This window comes from Thermobia domestica, chromosome 12 (assembly GCF_964235325.1).
Source record: "Thermobia domestica chromosome 12, izTheDome1.hap1.1, whole genome shotgun sequence".
NCBI classification, from domain to species: Eukaryota; Metazoa; Arthropoda; class Insecta; order Zygentoma; family Lepismatidae; genus Thermobia; species Thermobia domestica.
Window position 1 is genome coordinate 154,311,565 of NC_137465.1, and position 21,754 is coordinate 154,333,318.

Below are 21,754 nucleotides of genomic sequence, written 5' to 3' on the forward strand. Positions count from 1 at the left end.
TACTCACTTCAGTTGCTGGTTGTAGCCTTTCTTTCTAAAGTTCAGGCGAGGTTTTTATTGAAAAAAAAAAAAAAAAGTATTCTCTTACCTTATATACACATACACTTATGTTAAAAGTATCTACTTTCTCTGATAGAAAAAAAAAGTACTATACACAAACGGTCAATTAGTCACTTGCACACGTGTAAAAAGTTAAACTTGAATTCAAGACATACTTCTTTATTTATTTGCTACGACGACTTCAACTTTCATGGTTCTGTTATACACTGGCGAGAAAAATAAAAGGGACAAAGCAAAGTGAGGTATTTCGTTGCGAATGCCATAGGTGCTCCACAATAAACAATTTATGGTTGTTTAATTTCAACGTTCCTTTTCAAATAGCATAAAATTAAAGGAAAATGTCGAGAGCAGTGTAACATATAAGTAAAATAACAACCACCCTTCATCCTCCCAAGAAAATATTGTATCTATCACAAACCGAGAGTTAGTGCGGACAAATATCTATACTACGAATTATGGATGCTGCATTTAATAAGAATGTGATAACCTCTAGCCGTTACACAGATCCCGCAACGACGATATATATCTAAAATTAGATTATTAAGTTACTCATGAACAGCAAAACCCTCTTCTTTGCGGAAAGTCACTTTCAGATTCCGCAGGTCTCCGAGAGGGAGGTAACTTTTGCTATCCCTGCTTAAGGCATCCCACACATGTTTGATCGGATTTCACTCAAGAAACTTAGCTATCCATTCCATCTGAACAATAACTTCACTTGAAAGGGAGTCGTTGACGAGACTACTTCCACTTAGACGAGCATTATCATCATTGTAAACAAATTCGAAACCAATAGCACCCATATATCGCTTCACACACTCTTCCAAGATCTTATCCACGTAATGTGACCAGAGAACTATTTTCAATGAAGATGATGTCAATGCGAGCATTGTTTATGATTCCGTCCCATACCACAAAACAAGGCCGCCATAATGATCCCATTCCTTGATGCTCGACAGATGATATCTAGTGTTCGGCTTTTGTCAAATAAAATGTCCAACCGCTGAACCTACGACACACTCCAAATAGTGTATTTTTGCGCTCGTGCTCAATGACACATAGACTCAGGTCTCCTTAGAAATCTTTCGCAAAACCTCCGAGACAGAGCAGTTCTTGACACAGTCTATCCAGTGGCTCTTGCTAGCTTTGAATCTAGTTTAGGCCTATATGCACACAAAATGAAAATGATACCTAGCGGTTGGGCTAGAGAGTGCATTTATAGCCTTTGAATGGACCTTGGCCAGTTTTTTCACGAGAAACCATCTATTCGCGCCTCCATTTGACCAACCGCTTTGAAATTTCAGAGTACATCCTAATGAGGTTCTTGAACCATCACAATTCAAGCGAGAATCACAAGCACGAAAAATACAACTACTTCTCGCAAACACTTTCCCACCCGAACCGGTGGGATAATTGTCATGCAGTCAAGGATGCACTTTAGCCACATTACATCATCGCAGTGGCTCCACCCCATTTGTATTGATTTCATGTGTTCTTTTTTTGTTTGTTCACAAGTTAGTTTTGCCTATATCTTGTGCCTTTTGCGTAGCAAGTGTAAGAACCTTTGTCCCTTTAATTTGCGACTAGTATATTATATATATATATATATATATATATATATATATTAAATATTACTTTCACGTATGTACTGACTGCTCTTCTAACGATATATCTTACCAATGCTGCAAAATATTCGGTTTCACTTTCCTTTCCACCATTCGACTTAATAACTTCAGTAACTGCTGCCAACACTGCAAGCATTTCTTTATGGAGCGCAGAGCTGGAGGTAAACCGTCTCAAAAATCTAGAATAAAAAAACAACGAAGAGTTTTAGAAAAGTATGCTACTAAATTAAGTGTAATTGGTAAGCTTCCGAAATTAACATGCAAAAATCCGATATCTCGTTCTGTCAACGAACATTAATAAACATTTAAGACAAAAGCAATAATTGGGTGAAAAAGTATGAAAGCTGAGATCTGCCACCATCAAATTGACATCCTTAGGCTGGTCTTTTCTCTCTCTTTTTCCCAACGTTTGCTCGCATCTTCAACCTTCTTCAACAATGAATGAAATATGACTTTTACATCTATTACTCTTGATTTTGGAAGCTTACCAAATAAGAACTTTACTGCTTTCACATGGTTTCCGTGCGCGCTATTCATCTTTAAAACGCATATCAACCGTGATACATGAACCATCGCATATCAATGAGAGTCCTGTTTCTATTTGCTTAATACTGCGCAGAAGTGGGAAGAAAATTGAAACAAACAAAAAACCAAATCCTATCAATACTGATAATTATGTGATTGACATGACGTCTGTATAGTAGGCACATTACACATGTTTTAACACCGTGTATACATGCTTTCTTCTTCGAAAATTAAACCATTATCCGGCTAAAATTATTCTGTGAGATCATGAAACCAATGAAATTACTAAGTAATATATCAATAATTGCCATCATAAACGCAGTAAAGAAGTTCTGTTCGGATATATATATATATATATATATATATATATATATATATATATATACAACGTAGCCTAAGCAGACCACTCTTAGTTTCACAAACTGTTCTAGGTATACATGCGGCCACATTAGAGAAGTGCCGAACTTACTATTTTATTGCATAAGACCATAGAGACTAAAAAGACGTAGAATCCGATTTATTTATTTACTTGTAACAGAACCCAAAGATTAATGGTTTCAAAAAAATGCACGACGGAGCAATTATGTATGAGCCGAAAGTGCCATGCATAATACTTACTTTTTTTCCATTTTGACGGAGTAATAAGTATATGCATTATACACAGGAAGTATTAATTAGGTATCTGTTATTTTAATTTCTTGATTTATTTGTTTAAGCATTAAAAGTTTTACTCTAGAAAGCAGTAACAAATGTCCTTATACAAAATATCGTAATCCTAGAATATGATAATCGGATTCATTGTACTGTTGTAACGAAAGTAATTATTGTTGACCAAGATATAATTAAGTGGAAAGTGGTATACTCTTAACTATAAAGTAAGCGAGTGTATTTGGAATATATGCCGCTACCTTCATCATCCGAGTATGGACCAGAGATGACCATTTACATAGGGATCGTGCTCACTAATCGTGCACTAACGGTGCTTGCGCTTCCTCGTACTATGTTCAACAAAACTCGGAGTTCGGGCAACTCTCATAGCCAGACGTACAATCTGGTAACAAATCTTGCGAAATTGTGGAACCAATATCAGCAAATATAAAATGAAATTTTCAGTTTCAATCGCACGAAAACGGCCGAAGAAAAAAAATGCAATATTAATGAAGAAATAAGAGTAAGTTCCACCTTTCCTTTCTCGCTATAACACACAAAAACTTCTATTTATTTTATTCTGAAGAAAGAAGAAAAAAAAACGAGGGGTTCAAAAATTAAAGAAAACAATGAGGGCAAATAATTGGACGAATGTTTCTTCTAGTTCCAACGACTTGTTGCTACAGGTATTACAGAAATGTTCTACAACAAAAATATTTTAGTAAAATGGTTTCATAACGTTGGCAATAACTATTCTGAATTTGTAGTAGTTTGATTTTGTGCAAGAAATTTATTTTTACAATATATACATAAACAATACTTCAGTTTGTAACGTTGTACGAGCTATAGCCACATATCACTTAGGAACATACGCGGAACAAGTATATATCTTTCTATCTATTTGATACACATTAAATTTATTAAGGCCGATAAAATTTACGGAAAGAAGGTTATAAAAGAAAAAGCTATACCAGGATATCTACTAAAATTTCAAAATGAAATTTCGGGACTTTTCTTTACCACACCATAAAATTTCGTAACATTCTCAAGAGCGAATTTGGGTGAAAATTAGATCGAACTTTCATGCATGCAATAGAAGCGTGCTTTGCTTGCGATTTAGTAGCATCTAAAGCCGATTACAGACATTTTTGGTGGCGAATTTTGACGTTCAATGGAACAAAATTTTCCAGCCTATACTTTTATTTGTACAGATACAAAAAAAAAAAAAAAAAAAAAAAAAAAAAAAAAAAAAAAAAAAAAAAAAAAATCGTGACCCAAAAGCTAACATTCTTGACTTTCATGACCATTTTCTGATTTCGTGACTTTCATGACCGATAGACACCCTGTATATCAAGTTCCATATTTCAGACATATACTCACACGATGTATCGACGAAGAAGGAAAGAATTTTGTAATTATTGAATTTTCACTATTGTTCAACTAAGATCATATCCAAAATTGTCATTGACAGCTTTAATTATATAAACTGACCTTATATGAAGTTCTAAAAGCATATTTGATACTAAAACAAAATGGTTTGTATCTGTTTCTCGGTTTATGATATTTTTCTCTTGCCTGTCAGTTTGCATTTAAAAAATGAAATGAAATCCCATGGTTATGCCGGCTAGTCTAAAGGAGACGGTGATGATGGGAAATAAATAAAATGGTGAAATGAAGAAAGTGGAAAGAAATGGGAGAACCCCAACAAAGTCCATAGACACGGTGTTTGTCCACGACAAAGCGAGCTAGGATCGAACTACGGACCCCATACACCAGAGGTGAACGCTCTACCACTGAGTCACCGCGTCCTCTAGTTTGCATTTAAGCAACCCGTAAAATATGTACTTGATAAGATGTTGGGAAACCAATATGATGTATGTGATATGTTTAGTAGCATAACTTAACTTAAGATAGGACTTACAAACAGTGAATGCTGTAAAAAAGGCATTCTTTAGCATGTTTGGGATAGCATGTTTAGACACCTCTGGTCTGAAGAGTCCGATATCTCTCTTAATAGTGTTTCGGTGGAGCTAGCAATTCACTACATATTTTATCCTATAGGGAATTGGCCGAAGGTAAAAAAAATGGATGTGCATTATACATGGCCAAATATAACATTTTTTATTTTAAAAAAATACATATTTTTTTCAGTGCACCTAAAACACTACTTACTTGCTAAACGATGGATTTGAACATTCACTCCAATCTGATGCAAAGGTTTCAAAAGTCTTAAAAGTTTTCCCACCAAACGAGAATGATTCATCGTCATATGAACTTGCTTCGCTTGATGAGTTACTCTTGTCTCCAAGAATAGCATCATGCTTTTTCAACGCCTCAGTAGTCAGTCCGCTTTTACCTGCAAACAAGAAAAAGATAACAAACACTAAAAATACGAACTTTCAGCTTGAAACCAAATGTCGATTAACTATCTGAGTAACAGATTAAAGTTTCAAATTTCTACATTAACTTCAGTTACTAAACTGGATGTTTCCATTCCAATAACAGCCAAATGATTAACTGCTCCCAAATATTTCTGATAACGATCCTGTTACCCTTCATCGTTGAATACCGCTTATTTAATATATGTAAAAACGTATCACTTTATTTTCTTGCTTCAACTTTGTGTGAAATTTCTGAACTATGCAAATCCTAATAAGTTTAGGATGTAACGTCTTACGCTAATAGATGTCGCTACTTGCGCTATGGCTTGCCTATATAACAAAATTCTTGAGTAATCGTATAAATATGATACGGAATTTGGAGTGGATGGTGAGCAAAGTAAAAAAGGTAAATGTAAACAATCAGAACCACTAATTAAGCACGGTTTTAACTTATAGTACACAGTGAGCCGAAAGCTCGAGCGGAACAACTAATGTTAATATATTGGAAACATGCAGGTTTAATAACCCCAAAATTAATGAATATACCTTATGTTCATTAAGTAATGATAACTGTAAATTATCTATTGATAAAACAATCAACTCGTCGAGCGGAAACACATGAAACTATTGGATTGATGCATAAAAACAAAACTGCGTACAATACATGGTTACTCAAAGTAGTCTACGACTGCACTCACATACTTTTGAAACTGGTCAGCCAATGACTGGATTCCATGACGAAAAAATTCTGAAGTCTGCGATGTGAAGAAATTCTCAAAAGCGCGTGTTACGACTTGTTTTTGGCCAAAACAAATCGTATCTTTGGAACAAATAAATAATCTTAAATATGTTTATTGTTGAGTATAAGAGTTCGTTTACTTTTGCGCGCGGAATATTGACCTGCGCTAAATGAGTGCAGAAGTAGGTAATATATAAAAATATAGTTAAAAGATTGCACGGGTGCTGTATAGCTATGGAATGGTTGCGATAGGTAATGTACCGTATGCATACATTGCATTGATGTGTTTGGGAAAATATATGAACAATTATCCGTTGCCCTCTAAATTATTAAAAATATAGGATGCTATTTGAATGGCAATAGAAATAGGAATACATAGAACTCTGTATAACTGAAGATAACCTTGTAAATTTTACGTACAGAGCTAATACATTCAAGCATAAACTGACAATGTAAACAAATTCTATATATATATATATATATATTTCGTTTCCCTATGCTTAGTTATTCAATCATAAAATGATTAATAAAGGTTAATGTTTAGCAGACGGAGTCCAGAAGTACGTAAAAAATACAAAATTTACGGGAGAAATGGAAGATGCAAGTACTTAGACCTAACGTAACCTAACTTATACTAACCTGAGCTAGCGTAATAGAAATAAGCGAAATTCTATAATTTTTTTCGGAAATTATACTGGATCCCTACACTAATATTATCTAACCTAACCTAACCCAATCTAAAGTAACCTGAACTAACCTAATGTGAACAGAAAGTATCGAAATTGTAACATTTGTTAGAAAAAATAGCTGGACCCCTTCTGCTACACATTGTCCTTAATAAAACGTGTGGTTGTTGAGGGAATAAACTGCATAGCGTAGTGGTTAACTCAATGTCACGGTAAGTCGCAGACCCGAATTCAGTTCGCGGTTCAGTCTTATATTTTTCATCATTTGTATATCGTTGAATTCACATCTATAGGGGAATTTACGTGCGGTAAAATTCCGTGAAACTTTTACAGCACACGCTTCAGTAGCGCATCCATAACTAAGACAGCTTTAAAGGAGTATAGTAAAACAGGGTAGGAATAAGTAGGGTCGAGTTAGCCTAGGATTAGGAAGGTTTGGACCCATTTTGTTAAAGTTTAGGAGTGTAATTGCTAATGTCTGCGTAAGGATACCAACTGGAGCAGACATTGCAAAGTTTAGCCAAATATTTATACCATTTGAAAAATACCACATCTGTACCTTATTAAACATATACAGAACAAGTACATTTTAAAACACGTTACATTTGTTACCTATATTGTAAATTCCGTCGACAATCCTCTTTCATATGTACTAACTCATTTAATTAACTCACTTTTTAATTGTATTAGCCTTGTACTACATTCGAACTGTTTAATGGCAGAGTAATACTTCATAAATAAATGTATTTGGAGTTAGAGTGTACTGTCTAAGTACTAAGTTTAATTTACTATACATTCATATAGTAAAGTAAATATGATTAATACCTATTAAGTAATACTATCGTTTCGCGATAGCTACACTATTGAACTATAACTTACCAGGGTTGTCCTGGAAGAAACGAGATTTTGCTGCTTCTCGATGCTTTTTGGTTTCAGGATTTGTACTGCAGCTATGTCCTTTAGCCCACCTCTTCCCTTTTCCTTTCAGTCTTGGCCTAAACTTTCCCATATTTCCAGATTATTGTACTTCAAACATACACACTTCTTAAACACGTGTTCCTTCTCGTTTCTCGCAGACAGCAAAGGACAACTGCACGTCGTCCCACTAGTTACAACTTTAATCAAAATAACAATTTATTAATATGATGTTTTTCCTTAGAATTTTTTGATAACAAACAAAACGCCGGAGCTGCACTGGAAATAACTTTCCGATGAAAGAGCAGGTTTAATATCCTCCTTAAATACAAAAATAATTTAAATTTCTTAACTGTAGGAATACCTGTATTTACGCAAAATACAATACGGGAATAACTTCACCCAGATTAAATGTCCACGCGCACACAGATAGGAATCTCCGAAAAGGAGCAGCAATGCGTTTTAGCGACAGTCTGCAGCACAGATGGCAATAGGCGTAAATTAAAAGGAAAAATATAGTTGGGGTTGGAATGATACGTTGTACCGTGACGATCCAGTTTAAAGAATTTTGTAAACAGAGGAAAAGAACAACCTTTGAACTGCTCATGAAATAAAGCATACAATTTATATTTGTATACGATAAATAGTTTATCTATAGATAAAATAATACGATGTAAGAATATTTACTTCTTGATTGTACTTGAAAGAATTGTACTTTTGCTTGACAACTAAAAAAAATAAGGGATATGCACTCTAATATTTCAGTTTCATGCTTGAAGGGGTAGGGTATCCCAGAGGTAAAACGTTCAATTTTGGCGCATTGAGTTTCTTTTGCTCGATTCAGACCATGCGAGTTTTGTGTTGGATAACTCTTGGAAACGCCCCCAAACTATTAAGCAAGTACGATTGGAAAAAACGACAAACATAGTCACAGAAGTTTTAAAACATGATTTAAGGAAGTACGTACAGTAAGCAGGTGAAGAGGATAAACTTACGCTAATTATGAGAAGACCCCATAGGTGATGAAATGGCGTTTCCAAAAATGGAATCTTTCTATTTATCGCCCCACGTTTATGTCCTTTAGGCTGTGAGACGGATGATTAATGGAAGTGAGTGACGATGAAAAAATTAGTAGAATGAAGGTGTGGGAGAAAACTCATGGATACGAAACGATGGAGTTTCCAGATCTTACATTTTAAGCCTCGTAATAGGGAAAGGGACTATCTATTGTTTACACTTTATTCTTCAGAAATTTTAAATTCCAACTCTGGTTTTATATATTTTGTACGCAGTAGTATACACAGAATTCCATCAAGGGGGACGGATTTGCGTGCAATTTTATTATACGGATCCATAGTACGGTATACGAAGTGACAGGAGTAGGAGTAGGGGTAGGATATTTTATAAAGGATCTAGCTTTGAGAGGAAGTAGATCCCCCACCGCCCTCCCTGTGATCCATCAGTGTAAGGCTAGTTTTAGACGGAAGTATTTATCGTAGTATTTCTCATATCAGATGTGCTGCCAAAAATCTCGTATAACATTCTATGGCATCAAAAGTATATGGTGGTTTTACACCGTAGCATTTTGATAAACATCTTGACGTGACGTAGCAAACAAATAACTGGAGAAGAGCGCAATTGTGACTTCGAAATTAAGCGTGAGGTAGCTAAAGCTATAGTGGTTGTAACAACAGTTCTCGCCGGTTATATTAAAAGACGAACACCACAAAGAAGTATGTCAGCAAAGAGCATCCCTACTTCAACTCATTTTTCTTTACTACAATTCAATTTTCCACAAAAAACAAAGAGCATGGATATTTGGCACAAAATCTTTCGTCCTTTTAACACACAACGGCGCTGCAATCGGACCAGAAATTCTGGGGAAAATGCTACGAAATAGAGCAGGTTCTATCCACAAGAAATGCCATAGGATATGTCATGGCATGGGAAATGCTATAGCATTTGCTACATTACACGGTAGGATATCGACAGCACGATTTTTGCTACTAGGAATGCTACGATAAGTGCTTCCGTCTAAAACTAGCTTAAGAAATGAATAACATCAATTGGATAGGAGGAAATATTCTTTCCAGAATTCTACAAATAATAATATTACTAAAAGGTACGAAGGCTGTGGTGCGAGGGTCGATCCTACACCATATGAGTTAGTAGTGGACACCATCATTCCCGTGGGTTTCTCAGATCCTTTCGTTTCCTACCACAATTTCATTCCATCAATTCGTTTATAATCATTTACATTTATTAACCATTAATCTTCTTTAGCCTAAAAATGCATAATTGCGAGACTTTACGCTAGAAATTTAATTTATTTTCAGTAATAATACCAACAACAACAATAAAGCTTCCAAAGATAAATTCTTGGCGACATTGCTGATGCTTTCAACTTGAGGGTATCCTCCTTCTCTACCCCAATTCAATATAAATGTAAATTATGCATTTCGCATCCCACAACACAATCACCATCTCTTTGATAGCGGATTTCTGCTGTTGAAATTTCTTGAACTTTGTCAATCTGTCTGTCACTACTGCATTGACTGTTGTTTGGTCTCTACATCATATTGGTGGAGCCACGTTTCACCGACAGTCATCAAAGGCTCGAAAAAATCGGAATAATCACGTTTAAAATAGGACAACATTACGTATGAAATGTAACCTATTTTGATAACCAATTTGCGGACATCTTTCTTATTCCTAGTTCCCTAGAAACAATGTCATGAATATTTTCCATAGATATCCCTCAGGTATCATCTTCAGGCCAGTTCATCTATCTGAGAATATCACCTCTTGCATAGAATCAATGTTCTCGATGGTTACTGCAGTATTATGTTGTCCTGAATGTGCCTCGTCTTTGCTCGATGTTCTTCCTGTACCATACTTCCTATCACATCCCTAATAAGATACTTTTTTCTCATATAATTTCTAACTTGATTCGTTGGGATCGTTGGGAAGTTATTAAATAGTTTAATTTCAATTAATGCCAGAAACATACTGAATTGGCAATATGATATAATTTATGTATTTCTAGTGTAACAAACATTAACATAAGTGATGGCAGGTGAGGAGGTCCAGATTCGATCCCAGGCCACGCGAGTTTGTGTCGAAGAACATCATGCTCGTGAGTCCTCCAGTTTTTATTTCCTACCACATTCTCCTTCCATTCTAAATTTTATAAAAATTTACTTTCATTAATCATCCGTCTCGTTAGCCTAAAAAGCATATTCGTGGGAATGTAAAACACCTTTTTCATTTACTAACGTAAGTGTTTTTTGGTTTTTATTTTCCCCCATTATTGATATACGGTTTACTAAGTATAATAGTAATTTATGCAACATTACAAGATAGTGGATGGTCAGACAAATTGGTTTGTTTATGGTATGTTTAACTTCACATCCACAAACACATCAACCTTCATTCGACAAAAATAATATTGCATTAACATAAAAATAAAAAATAAAATAAAAAAAAACAGAGAAAAATCTTTTTAAAAGAGAAATCTATTATTACTATAAATCGCTTCTTATTAAAGAGCGAGATACTAATAGGATCTACTGTAACCAAGCAGAGTTTAAAACGATATCATTCGCGCGAGTTGATTATATCGATTACTTCGTGACAGAAAAGCACAAGTGAAACAATAGACTGACTATGTTGGTTTTAAACTCTGTGTAACTAGTTATGCATTGCAGTTTCGTTTTCAAGCTATTTTCCCTTAAAGAAGAGTAATATTCCCGTTCCTCATGAAATAAATGTTAAACATTATACATAATTAATGTAAATATTTTCTAAAATCAAAGATTTAATATGAAATATATGTAGAACAAATATTAATAAGACCGATGTTTAATAATAAGCTCTTTACTATCACATCCTAAAGCTATTTTTAGATGTTATAGCGTTCATCTCTCGATCTTTTAATTCCGTGCGCAGTTTTCAATGCGGAGCTAACTTATGGGGCGCTGCCATTTTCTCAAGTACAAGTGCAAGGACAGCGAGAGTCAAAGACAGGCGGTGTTTACGTTGAGTGACAGATTACGTCTGCTACAAGCAGGATTTAATGTTTTGTGTTATTTCTGCTCGAAAGTGGTGCTTTAAAGACGAGTTAATAAATCTGTGTTAGCAGCTTGTGATTTAATTTTCCTTTCTATAGTGGATAATATTTTATTTTTCGTGTGTGGCTCAGTTTGGTGCAGTGATTCAAGATTTCGTCTGCTGTAGCCGACAGCATTGCCGACATATTTTCTAAGAAAACTATTTGTTATTTATTGTAAAAGTCTAGAGTTTGAAAGGTAAGTTGAATTTGAAATTATTTCATTTTAATTGTATTTCTTCATTTACAATGTGTATCATAGTTAATATGTCAAGTGTGTTAATACATTGGCTGCAGATGAATAAAATGCTTGGTGGGGTCACATAAGAGAATCCTAGCATTGGATTCAGTTTTGTTTTGATGTTGACCTTCAGAAGAATCTTGGAGGGGGAAAAGTAATGAACTAAACTTATTTGGAATGGAAGGTGTTTGTGAGGAAGCATCACTTATTGTCTATAATATGCGACATCGTGAATATTCTACTGACATTGTGTGTATATAAAGGACATTTACGACTTAGAACGTACCGTCGTATCTGAAAGACGATATTATTGAATTTTTGTGACAGAATTTACTTTAACGCTTTTGCTTAGTATTAATTTGCTTTAAATTGTTCAAAGATATTATTTGTAAGACTACAGTTATTTCAAAACCAAATCATTGTTTATTATTTTAGTATCATTATTTAGTTTTATATTAAAGATTTGATTAGAACTAAAATAAATAAATAAATAATCAGTTTTATTAGGATGTAAGGAAATCTCGATTGAGCTCACGTATTATTTGGAATCGAATGCAGTGCAAATGCAATCTTCCAATTTTATGCTCTATGGTTATACTGTGTCAGGCTAAACGAGACGGATAGTTAATGAGGCTGATGATTAGGCTATGAAAGAAATTGGTGGAATTAGAACGTGGGAGAAAACCCACGAACACGATGTCTATCACAAACTCATATAGCTCCGGATCGAACCAAGAAACTTTCACACCAGAAGTGAGTGCTCTAGTACCGAGCCACCATATCTCCATTTAAAATAAACGAAGTCGAATCCTCTCTTTCTCTCACACTGACACATCCCAAGTTGTCTTCAATTTGAAAACGTGCGTAGTAGTACGAGTAAAAATAAAATAAAATATGAAAAAGTTTTACTTCCCACGATTATGCTAGAGGAGATGGTGAGGATGAGAAATGAATGAAATGGTGGAATGAAGAAAGTTGGACAAAACGGGAGAACCTCGAGAAAACCACATACACGGTGTTTGTTCTCCACAAATCTCACTTGGCGCGAGCTAGGATCGAACCAAGGACACCTTGCACCAGAGGTGAACGCTCTACCACTGAGCTACCGCAGCCCACAAGTAAAAATAAATATAATAAAACAAAAAGAAGTAAAAAAAATACATTTAAAGAGCTGGGTACTTATTTTCAGTATGTACCAGCTTGATAATCCTTATTTTATAAGCAATGCGATTCAGTCTGTTAATCACACTCCTAGAAGTTCAAATCACAGGTCAGTAGTTGTTTCTAGCTGCCAGCGCCGTAACTTAGATTTTTCGGGGAGGCAAGCATTAATATTTGGGCCCCTTAAAAAGATCGCGTGGTCACTCACGTAAAATTCGAAAATAGACCCCCTTCTTTTCATCTTACTCTTTGTGGGCCCGCCGGAGCCTTTGAACCGTCCCGCACGGCAAGGTCGTTCCATACATGACAAACTAATTAAAGGGAAAATATTGATAAATCTCAAAGCCATACGAATTTCTAGAGCCCGAAATAGTGGACATTTTTTACTGAAATGGGCCCACTACTCATTTTTGTTGTATCTACCTTTTGTAATGCTGTTTTGCTTATGTAATGTAGTGAACCTGTTTGATGCTTCATTTATAATTTCATGTTCGTATAGTATATGGAGCAAGGACGCCGATTTCTCTGTAAATTTGGGGGGTCCCATTCAGATGCAGAAAGTATATATATGAGGATTTTAAGACAAATTGCATTCAAATTATGCCAAATATTATATATTCATAAATATAATAGGAGGGCCCACATGAGCTTTGGGGGGCCCGGGGCCCTCAGGACCGGCGCCCTTGATATGGAGTAAGGAAATTTTGTCTTAAAGTGGCCCCCCTCGAACGGCGGGGAGATTCCGTGGGGGGGCAGTTGCCCTCTCTGCCGTCCCACAAGTTACGGCCCTGCTAGCTGCACTGCCTCATACACTACTCCAAGATGTCGCTGGCGTGCAGGCAATTTGTAAGAGAACCGAAAGCTTCGGGGTACAGATAGTAGGAATAAACTTTAATCCACTAGGGACGCAAATTCATTCATCTCATTTGTTAGAGTGAATAAAAGGTACTATATTTATTATTTCGACATGTAATACTTTTTCGCTTAGCATGGCTGGATCGAGCTTAGAGTTTTGGACTTGGAATGTACAGAATGTTGTTCGCTGTATATCCGACCATTTTCGATTCGATGCGTCCACTTGGCGTATCGTGCTGGAACTATGGGTTTTCTGACGGGAGCATTGTTGTATCTGACCTTGTAGGTTCGTGAGTGGTGGTAGTGAGTGTTATCAAATAGCGCTGAAAATCAACCGATATTGGGAGGGTTCTGTAATGCCCCTTTCCCATGCTAAGTTTTCGTACTTACACTGTGAAACAGTGTTAGGAGAATGGGTTAACACTCGAGATGACTACTGCGAAAGCTCATATACATCATAGGCTGCCCTTGCGAAACATTCACGCACGAAAGTCACCAGGAGAAGGGCTGCAAACAAAGTGATACCCGTAGTGCTAAGGTGGATCCGTCGATTGTCGTGCCAAGAAAATCCCTTGACGCAACGTAATATGAGCCACAGATTCCACCTTGCACCGTCAAGATGAACAAAATAGTTCGCAAGTGCTTCAGGTTGAAGTGCGTGCGGAAGGCCCTGTACACCACCTGCTGCCGCGTCGCATTGCCCAACGTAAGACGAACTACAGGAAACTGTATAAAAAGTATCTGGCAGGTTCCAAATGGAAGAAAGTTGTCACAATGGATGAATCATGTGTACATCTCACTGCTTGTGCTCACATTCTGACGGTCAATACCGTGACGTTGACGGCAAGGGGTTAGGTCGTCAGTGCAGTGAAAGTTTCCTTCGTAGCTTTATGGTTGTTACGGGAGGGTAAGTTGTTGATTCGCAAGGTGTACAAAAACGTGAAAATAATGCAAGATACTTGAATCATACCGCCAGAACATCACTACATTTTTATCAAGAAATGACAGAGGAATTGGGAATTCGTGTCATTCCGTTTTAAGACATTGATGTCAGTCCAATGGATTTTTGCATTTGGACTGTTGAAACGATGTCTTCAACATCGCCGCGCATTCACATCCGTCTATGGAAAGCGTACAGGAAGAAGTGGAACAGAATTCCCATGCCTGTCCTACGCGGAAGCTTGCTGCAAGGGAAACTGCGATGCCGTGTGATAGTCTACAATGCTGGGGATCTAATAGAACATGATCGGTGGTGGCGGCGCGGTATCTCTTAAGGTGAGTACCCGTCAAAAATGGTCGGATATAAAGCGAACAACCTTCTGTATTTTTTTTTTTTTTTTTTTTTTTTAAGGATTTTTCCACTACACACTAACTATGAGCATCCATCCTAGTATTTACAGTTTCCTTTTTAATGCAGATGCGCAGTATTCAACTACAATTAAAGAGACGATGGAAAGGAAGGAAGCACTCGAATTATGATGTGGGGAGTTGAATTTTTAGAATATTCATGATAGGATTTGTATTTATTCATAAACAATTTATAATGGTCTCTTTTTTTTTGTTTTTTTGAGTGTTCTGTATAAGGGCAAGTTCTAGCTCTTTGTATGAAAAGGTTCTGCTGATGACATTTTCTGTTATTTCAGGATAATGCTTTAGAAGTATACTAATATGCCATGAGGAAGTGTTATTCCAATGAAGTATTAATTCTGAATAATAATTATTGACCTTTTCTGAATTATAATTCTTGACATCTTTTGTCAAACGTATGTAGGTAATTATAATTACCATTTAAGTTTTGTTATACATTTTTCGTGGTTATTGAAAACGTCATTAGCACTGCCAATAATTAATGGTAATCAAATAAAATATGAGAAGAGTTGGTCGTGACCTATTTAAAAAGATGTCATTCCAACATTAATCTGAGAAAGAGGAAAAAGAAACTGATGTAATCCTGATCTGGATGTACGGTCGAGAAGTTCCATTCAGAGTCCTCCATTTTCAAGTGAGAACACGACTAACCGTGTACCTACTTCCATTTTGAATACTACCTTAATTTCTATTTCAAAATTAGTTTCTGAAAGAATAGCATCCACAAATATAGCTAGTCAGTATTGAAAGATATCACTGCCCGAGTCATGCTCGCCCATAGACTCGATAGGTCCCTAGACAAATTTCGTGGGACCCCATCACCACCAACTCCGATTTTACTAAAATAACCAAGTAGCAATTTAAAAAAATCGCTAAATTCCTGTATTATCTATCATTGGACTGAACTTTATTTTCCTAGGAAGCAAAGAGTGTTTAGAAAATCGCTAAATCCAAATTTTTAAATCTAATGTTATTGAATTTAATCTAGAAAAATAATGATTATTTGACACTGTCGGATACTTTAAACTTGAAGAAATCAAAATTGATTGAAGATTTTTTTCTTTGATTTCACCACCCACTTATGTGTGGCCCTGTCCGAATTGGTTTACGCAAAATGCATCGAACAAAGATTTAACGCGTCAATATTCATTAGTTGATTCAGTTTTCGGTATAAAAAAGTTCTTTTCGTTGTATCTCTAGCAGTATGAATGGGCTTTGTGGTGGACAAACATCATGTGCGTGAGTTTTCTCGGGGTTCTCCCACTTTCTTGACTCCACCATTTCATTCATTCCGATCGTCACCGTCTCCTTTAGCCTACAGGGCATAACCATGGGACGTAAAAGCTGATAGTAGAATTTCATTTCATTTCTTGCAGCATGATTGATATCAATAAAATTAAGAAAACAATAATAGGGGTCATTAACGTCAGAAGAGAGTGTGTTTGCTTGTTTATTGAAATTTAACGTCTCATTTCAGCACCGAGGCTGTATGAGACGTAAATCTACAGTTTAAGGTTAAATCCGAATTACCATAATATGTTCAAATTTAAAGCTATCTGACAGGGAATCGAAACCGGGACCTTCTGCACCAAAGGCGTGCGAGGAGGGCTAACATTGTTGAGGTGATGTTTTGACCACCTACCACTTAATTAAAAGATGTCTGGTCAGCCATAGCCGTTAATGCATGGGAAAGCCAGATTTTCTTTGGAGAGTTACTTATAACACCAATTTTGAATTTTATGGATTTTTATCAGTTACTTGCACTGTTGTTATTCCTAAAATCAAAAGCTGAACATCTCGTGCAGAAATGTTACAGATAGGATTGTATTCTCTAAATTCTAAGTGATCATTTTCTGCTACCCTTTCGTAGAATTATCTTTGTAATCCTCCAAAATTGACAGCTCCTGTGCCGATGCACATGTTAACAATAACTAGATTGGGTACATCCTATAGCAGGTGCCACTAGTAATTCGTTGAAGAAAAATTCTTGGATCATTTTACTTGTGGGGTTCAGCTTTTCGGATGATTTTCTCAGAAACTGCCCAGGCGAGTTTTTTTTCTTATATTCCATTAATGATATTTCGTTAATAACTCCACAATATACAGGGTGTAACAAAAAGGTGCGGCAAAATTTCAGAGGTGGATTCCTTATGGGTAGACAAGCAAAAAAGTTCATATAACCATATGGCGGGAAATGCATCGTTACAAAGTTACGGCCATTGAGCCGCCTAATAGTGTGACAGCATCACATTCTGGTCGCTCCTTAATGTGACTCAATTTAAACCTCAATAACTCAAACCCTAATTAAGCTAGGAAAATAATTTAAGTAGCAATGTATTCCTGAAGGATGAAACTTTCCGCCGATATGCATTTTATGAGTGTACCCCCAAGGGGGAAGGAATGCCATCCCCAAAATCCTGATGCAAAGAAAAGTAATCACCCTCCTGTCCGTCGTGGTAACCCCACATACATAAAATACATATCGACGGAAAGCGTCGTCCTTCAGAAATACATAGATACCAAAATTATTTTCCTAGCTTAATTAAGGATTGAGTTATTGAGGTTTAAATTGAGTCACATTAAGGAGCGACCAGAATGTGACGCTTTTACACCATTAGGTGGCTCAGTCGCCGTAACTCTGTAACGATGCATTTCCCGACATATGATCATATAAACTTTTTTGCTTGTCTACCCATAAGGATTTTCACATCTGAAAGTTTGCCGTACTTTTTTGTTAGACCCTGTACAGTGTAATTAATTTTGCTCACAAACTTCCAGACAGGATAATGTACTTTTGTGTGTATTTTCTTGCGACGATTTTTTTCCTCAAAATTTTCTTGTTTCTAGTAGGCCTATTGGGGCCACGGTGGCTCAGTGGTAGAGCGTTCACCTCTGGTGCTTGGGGTCCCGGGTTCGATCTCAGCCCCCGCCAGGTGGACTTTGTGGTGGACAAACACTGTGTGCGTGTGTTTTCTCGGTGTTCTCCCGTTTCCTCCCACTTTCTTCATTGCACCATTTCATTCATTTCTCATCATCACCGTCTCCTTTAGCCTAACCGGCATAACCGTGGGACGTAAAACTCAAAGATTTCATTTCATTTCATTTTTTAGTAGGTCTATTTACAGTAACAACAACAAACCTTGAATAAGAACTTAGACATCGTTTTACTGATAGGATTAGTTTTCTTCAGACGTGCTTTTCCGAATACATGTGTTATAATTTTGTTCATATTTCATGAAATAAATTTTTCAAGAGTAATGGTATATTATGAATGTTTCTAGAGAATTTATATTAGACATACCATACAGTTCATAATTATCTACGAAATACGAATAAATATTAAATCACATAAAGTCGTTTCCAGAAAATCTTCCAAGAAGTTCTTTTCAAACTTTTTTCCAAGACAAACTTCTTACATTATATCGTAGTGTTGTTTGTAAACTATTGACTTAAACAATACATTAACTTTTTTTTTTTTTCGAGCGAGGAGGAGGCGGTGAATCTGCTCACTTCTTTTACTAGAAGTCCCAGAGTGTGCTTAGAGCTGATCTGCCAGAAGTTTTTAGTCTAAAAATCGGAAAGCAGACAAAAATAGATTACTATCGATACTCAGAAGTAGTACTTTTCACCAGCTTTCTGTTGCCCATTCAGGACACAGTTGCTCCATAGCTGGTGGCTACTAGAAAAGCTTTCCTTTGTGAGGATGGCCAGGCCTGCATCCTAAAATAACCGGGTCATAATGGATTCGGGTTTCCGATATCTGGGCACCCGATTCTCTGTTCTGGAACTGGGTACCAGTTTTTCGGTTCCGGGGCCAGATATGTTTACTTTGGAACCGAGTATTCGATTCTTACTGAATACGGAACCGGGTATTTTTGGAACTGGTATCTTGAATCCGTAATTTTTTGACCGTTCCTACAAAAATAATCGGAATTTCCTGAGAAAAAGTTTGGACTTTATTTTTAAAAAATACACATTATTTCAAATTCAACTTTAGTCACCCTCAAAATAGGCCTATTCTCCAATAGTGTTGATACACTTGTCAAAACATTCATATCATTGCTGGAAGCACCTTGCAAATTCTTCCTCTTTGATACCTGCTAGCACCGTCGTGATTTTCACTTGACTTTATTGACATCGGCAAAACGCTTGCCTTTCAAATTCCTTTTGTCCGACGGAACAAGAAGAAGTCCGCGGGAGCTAAATCTGGCAAATAGGGTGCGTGCATCAAGGTAGTCGTCTGCGTTGAGGACAAAAACTGGCGAACACTGAGAGCCGTGTGCGCAGGAGCGTTCACATGAAGCAGGAACCACTCGCCGGAATTACACAAGGCCGGACATTTTTGCGACAGACTTCTGCGCAACCGTTTTAGCACCTCCAAATAGATTATTGGTTGACTATCTGGCATTGAGGGACGAATTTTGAGTGTACGATCCCTTTAATGTCAGAAAACAGATCACTATCGCTTCACATTCGATTTAACTTGACAAGCTTTCGAGCTTTTCTTTCTGTTTTTCTTTCTTTCTTTCTTTTTCTTTTCTTTTTTTTCTAACGAGGCTAGCCAGGTGACTTCCATGACTTGACTGTTGTTTATTTTCGGAATCGTACCCGTACACCGTGACTCGTCGCCTGTAATGATTTTGTTGCAAAACACTGGATCGTCTGTGACTTCGTCGTTCATTGCACGACAACCTTCTACGTGACGATCCGTGTGCTTTTCGGTGAGAGGTCTGGGCACGAACTTATCAGCTACTCGTTGCATTCCCAAATCGTCGTGCAAATTGTGTTGAATGGAGCTCCAGGATAACATGAAAAAATCTTGGAGTTGGTCGATTGTTCTGCGTCGATCTTCGCTGATGGGATCACGGATTTTTGCGATGTTGTCCTTGGTTCGCACACTTGAAGAACAATCGAAACGGGGCTAATTTTCAATAGTCATTTCCCCGAGCAAATTATTCGTACACTTCCGTTTTAGTGAGAGCGTGTTGCATCATCACAACAGTTTTTGCAAGACATATATTTACAGAACTGCCAGAGAAATCACACACGTCATTGTCGGTTGATGCCGCGTGACATACTGATTCAGGAGAAGTCCTTCGACAGCGGCGGGTCGCCCTGGCTGACTCCATGATTAATCTGAATATTAACATTAACATTACTAAATTCAGTTTGATTATTTTTATACAAATTGGCGATTGTATTTACATAATTTACTGGAATATCTGTACATCTCAAGGCATCTATTATGGCTTGATATGGAACTGTATCGAAGGCTTTAGAGATATCAATTAAACAACTGTAAACAGGTTTGACAGTTTTACCCAACTTCAATATAGTGTTCAGCATGAAAAAGTTGACAAGCGTCGAATTATCCGCTATAAAATGTTTTCAGCATTATGTACTTTGAGAACACTCCTCACTGTCAGACTGATATGGATTATACCAGCCAAAGTTTACATAACACAGAGGAGGTGGTCAAAGGACGCAATTAATTGCCTTAGTTAAATCTTTGCAATATTCGGTATGAGTACAATTTTGTTCTGTCTCCAAATAACTGGAATATATCCTGATGTTATAGTTAAATTGTAAAGTTTTCCTAATATATAATGTTCTGTTTAACAATATCCTTTTTATTGACTTTATCTAATCTAGGTGATTCAGTCTAATTAAGGAATTTCAAAGAATTTATACTCGCCCCTTCCTTTCTAGGACAAATGCATGCATTTAAAAAACGCTGAAACTCGTCCTTAATTATTTTAAATGAAAAATCTAAATACAAAATTTTATGACTAATCTTCAGAGATTCGTAGATTTCGACATTTTACCATGATAATTGCAACCCCTATTTCCCCCATCTTCGTCAAATTTCCAAAAATCCTTCCTCAGTGGTACCTTGTATCACAAATTCTATGCACTATCAAGATTTAAATTTTCTAGTTTAAGCGGTTTGGCCTGGGCAGTCAGGGCTTCTTGTATATTTCTTATTTTGAAAATGTAAAAAGAAATGGAAGCAGACGCATTTATTATTTGAAAATAATGCAGAATGTGTTAAAAATAAGTAGCAGTGTCACATGCACAGCACGTGATGAAATTTTGTTTGTATGTCGTAATATTTTATTAGTTAATATTGGAACCGATAGTGAAACCGGTACCACTTTTTTGTTATAGTAGAGAAATTAGAGTGGAAATGGCATATATTCTTGGAATGCTTAATTACATATTTGTAGGAAACTACTTCTCGCTATCTATTATCGTTTTTACTCCAGCGATCAACGTTAAAACCAGAAGTGATTATTTTCTGTACCTTCCGGTTTGAATAGAGGGTGAAGAGAGAAGATGGTATCTTAGAACGCTAAATCGATAATAACAAATGCTTTTGGCTATTTCTCATCATTGTTCTATGTAGATGAATAGTGAAACCGGAAACTGTAGTGGATTTTTATTG

General features: G+C 36.4%; 2 protein-coding genes across 3 annotated transcripts in view; one reads left to right on the forward strand and one right to left on the reverse strand.

Annotated features, from left to right (window-relative positions):
* The window catches only part of LOC145666751 (RRP12-like protein), a 154,848-nt gene that overhangs the window by 70,025 nt on the left and 63,069 nt on the right, over positions 1–21,754 (reverse strand). Inside the window, exons 2-4 of one of the 2 annotated variants that reach the window (XM_081734297.1) lie at positions 7,541–7,776; positions 5,028–5,211; positions 1,735–1,861 (exon numbers count right to left, since the gene is read on the reverse strand). In XM_081734297.1, coding sequence (XP_081590423.1) covers positions 1,735–1,861; positions 5,028–5,211; positions 7,541–7,670 — 441 coding nt within the window. In that variant the 5' untranslated portion in view covers positions 7,671–7,776. The remainder of the gene's footprint in view (positions 1–1,734; positions 1,862–5,027; positions 5,212–7,540; positions 7,777–21,754) is intronic. The other variant, XM_081734298.1, reaches the window with a different exon arrangement.
* RhoBTB (Rho-related BTB domain containing) overlaps positions 11,574–21,754 on the forward strand; it is a 490,451-nt gene continuing 480,270 nt past the window's right edge. Inside the window, exon 1 of the mRNA XM_081734304.1 lies at positions 11,574–11,883. The gene's annotated coding sequence lies outside the window, so the exon portion shown is untranslated. The remainder of the gene's footprint in view (positions 11,884–21,754) is intronic.